This window comes from Propithecus coquereli, unplaced genomic scaffold, assembly GCF_000956105.1.
Source record: "Propithecus coquereli isolate 6110/MARCELLA unplaced genomic scaffold, Pcoq_1.0 Scaffold34, whole genome shotgun sequence".
Taxonomy (NCBI): domain Eukaryota; kingdom Metazoa; phylum Chordata; class Mammalia; order Primates; family Indriidae; genus Propithecus; species Propithecus coquereli.
Window position 1 is genome coordinate 10,669,883 of NW_012149063.1, and position 8,719 is coordinate 10,678,601.

Consider the following 8,719-nt stretch of genomic DNA (forward strand, 5'->3'; position numbering starts at 1 on the left):
TATGCTATGAGCCTCAGTTTTCTCATCTCTAACAAATGTAGCTGGAATTGGATGATCTCAAATGTTCCTTTCGACTCTAAGGTTCTATGGTTGTAATTCTGTGACTGTCTATTGAGTTTATGACCAAGATAGTGACAAAGACCCTCTCCTTGACCATAGCTTAGTCAGGCTCCCCCAAGTCTTCTGCTTGACTACACCCAACATTGGACTTTCTGTCCTTGTAGAATCCAGTGTGAGCAAGAACCCTGCCAAATCAGTGTAGTGAAAATCCCCACCCTTGGTATCTGACCACCATCAATATCCTATCACCCTGGCCTGCCTTCAGCAAAAATTCTGTTAAGCCCATCTAGCAGGAATCCCCCTTACCCATGATATTTCTTCTTCCTAATTTTCCATTTTTAGACTGCCCCCCCCCTTCTTGGTTATAAATTCTCACTTGTCCTTACTAGGGTCGGAATGGAGTCCAACTTCTGTCCCCCACTGCAAGATCCCGTTGCAATGGACCCTGTACCTATCGCCTTGGCTCCCCTTGAATATAGTCTGCTTTACTATCTTTAACAAGTGTCATGAATAATTTTTTTCTTTAACAATGGCAAGTTTAGGGGAAGAATCCTTAGCCTTAGGGGTGGAGTAAAGCCAGCACTGAGAAAGCCGGAGCACCAGACAGGGCTGCTTTGGCTGCAGGGAACAAGGATTGCTCAACTGACATTTGGGTCTGGGCTCAGCGAGATTGGAGGCCTGGACCCGGTCAGGGTCCCCCACGGCGCCAGGGGGCGCTGAAGGTCGCCTTCTGGAGGCCGGCGCCGAACTCCTCCTCCTTCCGGAAGCGGAGCGCCGGCCGGGCAACGGCTGGGTGTGCTACAGCTGCAGTGGCGGGCGCCGCAGAAGCCGAGACTGCAGCACGGGGTTAGCGCATCATGGACGAAGCTGGCAGCTCCGCGAGCGGCGGAGGCTTCCGCCCGGGCGTGGACAGCCTGGACGAACCGCCCAACAGCCGCATCTTCCTGGTGATCAGCAAGTACACGCCCGAGTCGGTGCTCAGGGAGCGCTTCTCGCCTTTTGGCGAGATCCAGGACATCTGGGTAGTGCGGGACAAGCACACCAAGGAGTCCAAGGGCATTGCCTTTGTCAAGTTCGCCCGCAGCTCCCAGGCCTGCAGGGCCATGGAGGAGATGCACGGCCAGTGCCTTGGCCCCAACGACACCAAGCCCATAAAGGTGCGGGTGCCCGGGTCGGAGGGGAAGGTGGAAATGGGTTTTTCGGGCCTCCCTTCACCTGGAGCTGTGCCAGGCTGGGGGAGGGGTAGAGCAGCCTCTCCCAGCAGCTGACCAGGCAGCACCTGTCGTGAGTGAGGGAGTGGCTTTGAAGAGAGGATCCTCTCCCTCCCCCGGACGCTGCGCCGGGGTGCTTGGAGGGGGGATGCGGACCAGGCATTCGGGGGCACTAGCGGCTAGACTTCCCCGCACCCCGCCCTCGCTACTCCGCCAACTCATCCTGGCCTACTTTGAGGACTTTTCTGACTCTCTTCCTCAGTATCCTGAAGTGCCATGTATAAAAACTCTGCTTTTCTTCAGGTAGATATGTCTGGGGCTTAACTTGACAAAAGTACGTTACCCTGTGGCCCTCTGGTGTTGGGTTTTTTCCCAGTACCAGAGAAAAGTGTGCATGCATAAAATAATAAGTGCAGGTGATTGAAACGACTACTATTACATAATCATCACACTTTCGTGATTTTTAAAAGTTATTTTAAATGAGCCCCGTTGGTGAAGGTATTAATAGCATACGTTTGGTTCTTGACCCTTTCTGTTACTGCCACTTGTCTTTGAAAGCAGACCAAAGTAAACTGCCTTAAGAAAAGCTAAATCATTGTGATAAAGACGCATGGCAGAAAGGGTCATTTGAGGGTTATTTGATTTAGTCTCTTTTAAGCACAAGGTAAGCCCCCAGTATATCTTTATTATTTGTCAGTAGTAGCCAAGATGTCACTGCTTACTTGCTGTGGCCTTAAATTAGGACCCAGTCCTGAGAATCTGGCAATTGCTTAAATTGTACCCTTCACCTGTTCTGTAGAAATAGTTGCAGTATATGTACTTCTGTTGGAACGTTCCACAAAAATTATTCCTTTCACCTCAATTAAAATTTTTTTCTATTTACAAAAAATTAGAGAAGGGTATTAATAAGGACTTATGTAGATGAAGGACTTAGAGATATTTCAGTCTCTGGAGGTCTTGCCTGCACTCTATCCACAAAAGAAAAGGAATCTGGAAATATGCTGACAACACAGTAGACATTCCCTTCCTCCTGCCTCTCCAACCCATGACGTGGGTCAAAATGGAGCATCAACAAAATTAATTGTAGAGCTACAGCATATACTAGATAAGGGGTTGGCAAACTTTTTCTGTAAAGGCTAGGTAGTGAAAATTTTAGGCTTTGTGGGCCACAAACAGTCTCTGTCACATATCCTTTTTTGTTTGTTTTTAACAGCCTTTTAAAAATATGAAAACAATTCTTATATTATGGGCTGCTCCAAAAATGGAGCAGTAGTGTACTGACCCCTGCACTGGATTGATAAGTTTCATCTCTTTCCAATTATTATGTTAGTGGAGAGGGTTTTTATACTTTGAGTATAACATGACCACAGAGCCCATGCGAGCAACCAAAAAAATGCCCCAAGTTTGAAATTCATGGACCTCCTTCCCTTGATAAATTCCTACAAGAGAAATTAAAGTCCCAACACTGAAATGCGCCCTCTCTTTTAGTCACAGAGAAATTAAGTGCTTATTCTCAAGAATTAAAGTTTACAATTCTGTGTTTCACATTTTTTTAACTCTCAGTTTCAATGAGAAGGTTCTTTCACAACAGTAACTACCTGGAGAGTCTAGGTTCATTCTTCAGCAGCTGCAGCTTTGGTTGTCTTTCACTGGAACATAGTTGTTGTTTTCAATATTCCCACTTAATTCAGCTTTAATTTTTCTCATGTACTTTGCTTTTGCAAAGTTCCAAAGGATCTACAAGATAAGAATATTACAGTACCAGGCTTACAGCCAGAAAAGATTGCCCAAGTAAAAGTTATTCTGTGACCAGCTATGTTATCTGTAGGAAAGGGGTAAACCTAGAAAATAGAAAAGAAAAGTCTTGGTTTTAGCTTTGCAAGAATGCCTCTTAGGCTGGGCATGGTGGCATGCACTATAATCCCAGCTATTTGGGGAAGCTAAGGCAGGAGGATTGCTTGAGCCCAGGAGTTTGAGACCAACCTGGGCAGCATAGCAAAACCCCATATCATTGAAAAAGAAAAAAAAAACAAAAAACAATGCCTCTTGATCTAGAGCGTATGTATGAGCATTCATAATCTGTGAAGGTAAAAATCTGTTAGGAGAAATCTTCCAGTAGGAGGTTGATTATTATACGTGTGTTCTATATAGATACTGTCTTCTTTATCAGAGATTTGAAACACCTCAGTCCTTAAAATTTAGAAATTTGTTATCTGATGGTACCGCCAGTCTCATCTTATCTGAGACTGTTTTTTTCTTTAGTGTCTTTGCGTATATTTAAAGATTACCTATTTCTATTTTCCTGTTGCCATTCGTTACTGGTACATCCACTAGACTAACTTTTTAGTGGGCCATTTCTCTGTTATTCAGTACTCTATTATTAATACCTCATAAAGTGCTTGGCGTATAGTATAGATTAATTAAGGGAATATCTGGAAGTAGACTCTATCTAGGTATATGTCTCCAGCTGTGTCTTGTAAGCAGGATTCTATACCTCTATCAAAGCTGTTTTCCCAGTGAACCTAATGACTTTCTTTTCCCATGGTCCCAGAGTTCTTTTTTCAATATTTGTAAAATCCCATGGCTTTTTAAGTTCTATATCCTTTCAGTTGTTGCCTCCTACTATGGAATTCAAAGGGGGAAAAAATTTTCAAGGGCCTGTGCATTTGGTGATTTAATTAATTTCATTACATTTGTTCAAGTTATGAAAAATAAAACTAGCCATTAAACATCTTATGCTTATAGCTGTAAACAAATCTACAATCCTAGTTAGAGATTTTAACATTCTTCTAGAATAATATAAAAACAAAGCAAATTTACAAATTAAATAAAAAGCAATACTACAGTGCAAATTAAATTCAAGATAATAATCTAATATTACAAATAATGTTTCAATGAAGCTAAGTTGCCAATATTAGAAAAATAGCCTCAAATCCGGTCCTGTGCATTTTCCTGCTCACATAGGAAACCATTTGGATAGTCACTAAGATGAACTAGAATATTGTTATGTTACGTATTTTTGGAGGGGAGTATGGCTGAAGATCAGAACATGTTAACTTTTTCTAGAGTGAAATAATTAAAGATAAGACCATGTAAACTTAAACCCAACTGTATCAATAATTGCATTAAGTGTAAATAGACTTAACACTCCAATTAATCTCTTCCAATTGAAAGGACGAGATTGTGAAATGATTTTTAAAAAAACAAAACCCAACTAAATAACTGTTTGCAAGAAACACATTTTAAATACAAAGATAAAAAAGCTGGTATGGTATCAGACAAAATGGACTTTAATACATGGACTATTAACAGAGATAGGGTAATTTCATAAGAATAAAAATATCAGTCAAAAAGTACATAACAATTCCATGTGTTTACATAGCCAATCATAGAACTTCAAAATGCACAAAGCATTAAATCAACTATATCATTGACATTTATTGAACACTGTATAATAGTCCCCCCTTACTCGTTTCACTTTCTAAGGTTTCCAGTTACCCCTGATATAGTACATGGAGATATTTGAGAGAGTCCACATACACATAACTTTTATTGCAGTATAATTGTTCTGTTTTATTATTAGTTATTGTTAATCTTTTATTGTGCCTAATTTATAAATGAAACTTAATCATAGTTATGTAGTAAACATGTATAGGAAAAAGAATAGTATTTGTAGGGTTCAGTACAATCCACAATTGCAGGCATCCACTATGGGTGTTGGAATATATCCTTTGAGTATACGAGAGTACTACTGTCCCCAACAACTGCAAAGTACACATTCTTTTTAAGTGCAATGACTTGCTCTCACTAAACAAAAATGCAAAAGAAATATATTTGGGAAAAAAAAAAACCTCAATGCAGAGATTGTTATTATCTCATTAAAGTCATTGCTCTGAAAATTGCTTTTGAAAAAAATTTTTTGTACAATCCCATCACATTGCATTTTAATCTAACATGAATTTCATACATATAATCATAAAGTAAGTATACTTAAGGAATAGGAAAATAGTTGACATTATTTTTTGAGTTTGGTTTGTTTCTTAGGTTTTCATTGCTCAGTCCAGATCATCTGGAAGTCATCGAGATGTTGAAGACGAAGAACTTACAAGAATCTTTGTTATGATACCAAAGTCCTATACAGAAGAAGATCTACGGGAAAAATTTAAGGTACTTATGTTTTCTATCAGCTAGCATATGTGATAATTCATAGTCCTAAATAGGTTGCATGGGTACTAAAATCTGAAGTGTTGTTTGAGTTAGACTGTTAGAGTGGTGGTGGGAAATTAAATAACTATTTTTTGCTCAACAATTTCAGTCTGGTCTTTAAATATTAACATAGAATAAATTAATTTTTTAAAGTAAAGAATATATAAAGACTGGAAAATAGTAATGATGGTATCCCCCATCCCTACCCCGACTTTATCATGAAAATAACATTTCAGAAAAAGGAATTGTAAAGCTCAGAATTTAAGATCACACACCTAGTAGGTGGTGGAACCAAGATTTAAACCCAAGCTGTCTAAGTCCAGAGCCTACTCTTCATTCCAATTTTAGTACGTGCTGCTGAAGCAAGCACCCAAACCTATTCTTGGTCTTTAAAATTTCAAAACACTCTCTTATCACTGCCCTGTATTGCCTCTCACGGAAAGGTGAGTCAGGCAGGCCTGAGTGTGTGAAACATATTGTCTATTACAGGCCTACAGTATGTTGACACTCTTTGAGAAGAGTTTTTGTCCTAAAATTGGGCCTCTAAAGGAGTTATATTTGAAGAAAAACACTGACTACAGTTCTGAACTATAGATTATGGTAAATGAAATTTGACGATGATTTTAAATCTTTTTAGCCCTTAATTTTTATATACAGTGATCAACTTTCACAAAAATTAGTAGAAAGCAATTATTTTAAAATTTCTTTTTTTAATCCTTTTTCTCCTAATCTTCCCATGAAGTGGGTAAGCAACAAGCAAGAAAGAAAAGAAACAAGCAGGAAAAAGTAATTTTCTAACTTCCTCTCTTATTCCAGTGGAGAGTTCAGTAAAATGTTCCAAAAATAACAAATACCAAAAATATATATTCCATACTTCCTCCAATAGTAAGGAAAAGGTTTATAAAAAAATTTATAAATTTTTATCTTTTCCTGAGTGAACAAATATGACATTTTAATCTAAATGTGTGAGAATTAAGTTGCTAATTGATTTCATGAGAATTTTGTGACATAAATAATAAATACCAAGAAATTGTATTCCATACTTCTTTCAACATTAAAAGTAAACATTACTGCATATTTCTCACATAGAGTATTAACTTTCTGAGTGAACCAGTGTACTTTAGAGATATACTTTGGGAGGCTATCCTTCAAAAGAATACACATTTATGCTCCTGATAGGAGACAGGCAAATAATTTAGCTAATGTTCATTAGTGTTTGGTTTGTGTCAGGCCCTGTATAAGGACCAAATGTGTGTTAGTTCATTTAACTCTTAAAACAGCCCTGTGAAGTAGGTACTGCTATTAGCCCCATTTAACAGATAAAGAGACAAGGCACAGAGACAATAAGTAAATAGCCTAATTAATAAGTGGCAGACCCAAGATTTGAATATAGAAAGTTCAATTCCAGAACCTCTTCTCTTAACCACTACTGAGCAAGACTTTGGAGCTATCCAGAACACATACAAATTCTTACTCTGTCTCCATGACTTAGCCTTCTCTGTAACTTAAGCAAGTTATTTGATTTATCTAAAGCCTTGCTTCCTTGTCTGTGAGATAAGCAGTATAAAATATCTAAATATGCTTGAAGAATTTCTTTGTTTACATGCAGGAGACACAAATAAACATAAATTTGAAGTTAGTTCTGAAATAATCTGTTCAATTATTAATTTGAAGTCCCCTAAGATCATTTCTTTTACCTCTCATAGGTGTATGGAGATATCGAGTATTGCAGCATTATTAAGAATAAAGTCACTGGAGAGAGTAAAGGTTTGGGCTACGTACGATACTTAAAACCATCACAAGCTGCCCAAGCAATAGAAAACTGTGATCGAAGTAAGGATGTATTTGTTTAACATTGTTAAAGACTTTTTAAAAATTCTTGTTATTCTAAATAATTTAATATTAATTTTTGCTAATAACCATACCTGCTAACTTAATCTTAGCAGTGGGTGTTTAAATATATGTAGCACAAGGATGAAAAATATTCTGGGGATGTGATTAAGCATTCATTGAGACACTATCTTGAAGAGATAGATATATGAGCAACTACATTAACTTAGTAAGTGAAAGGCATACTTGGTTATTTGTATAGGCTTTTGGGATTTTCTAATATTTTTAGAATTTTCAATATTAAAAAATTGACTTACATTTTCAGGGCTTTTAAAATATTCTTTATATTCATGTTTGATCTAAACCCCCAAGAGTGTTAAGTATACTAATAGACCTGTAGGTTAAGGATAGGATTTATAAGGTTTGCTAATATGGGTAATTAATATAGATAGGGTTAATTTCAAGCAAAAGTGACATTAATTGGATCTTTTGCTGTTGCTGTATATGTAATGAAGGATAAGGTTTTTTTAAAAGCCAAGGAGAATATTCTTTGTGGTCATACTTTTAGTTTTAGTGACCTTTAGAAATGAGATGTGGAATAATTAAATTACTGGGTTTTATGATACAAAAATCTGTATATACTAGAAAGAATCACTGTTAATCAGGAGAATTCTGTTACCCCTAAGGTGCAAACCAAAATTTTCTCTTAGATACTTCTACATTTTTTATTCAGCCTGTATTAATTGGGTACCTGTGGTGTGCTTATCAATATGCTAAGTAGGGGGATACAAACTAAATATATTGCAGCCCTGGCATTTAAGGAATTTATAGCTATATTGGGTAGCCAAGATCTAATAGGCAAAAAATGAAGAATGATAGAATTTTTTTAAAGGCTCTTTGAAAGCAAGAAGTATGTCTTATTTGTCTTTCTGTCACCCCAAGTACCTAGTACGTAATTGGCCTTCAATAAAAATTTATTGAGACCTCAATCAAAGTAACTGCCATTTATAGTAGACTCAATAAGACTTTGCAAAATAAAAAGTGTTCAAATGTGTGTGATACCGTCTATCAATGATGAAAAACAGGTGCACTGGATGAACGTGGAAACACATCCAAGGAGGTGGGCTTACATCTGGCGTATAGTAGGCAGGACAGGGGAAAGCAGTGTTAGCAAAGGCCAGAGCCAGTGATAAACATGTTTTGTGCTTAATGCTGTGGAGGCAGCTTTCTGAGTAAAGCACAATATTCTTATTGAGACATTATGAAGCACAGTTAACTAGGTACATTGGAACCATATATGGGAGGTTATGAAAAGTTCTAGCTTAGTCCATGTTAGAATTCCCTTATAACCGGCCGGGCGCGGTGGCTCACACCTGTAATCCTAGCACTCTGGGAGGCCGAGGCGGGTGGAT

The 8,719-nt window shown here is 37.9% G+C and overlaps 1 protein-coding gene across 1 annotated transcript in view; it reads left to right on the forward strand.

The window, feature by feature from the left end:
• Nucleotides 1-804: 804 nt before the first annotated feature.
• The window catches only part of RBM45 (RNA binding motif protein 45), a 14,692-nt gene continuing 6,777 nt past the window's right edge, over nt 805-8,719 (forward strand). Inside the window, exons 1-3 of the mRNA XM_012650716.1 lie at nt 805-1,217; nt 5,316-5,438; nt 7,184-7,310. Of these exons, the coding sequence (XP_012506170.1) occupies nt 918-1,217; nt 5,316-5,438; nt 7,184-7,310 (550 nt within the window). The 5' untranslated portion in view covers nt 805-917. The remainder of the gene's footprint in view (nt 1,218-5,315; nt 5,439-7,183; nt 7,311-8,719) is intronic.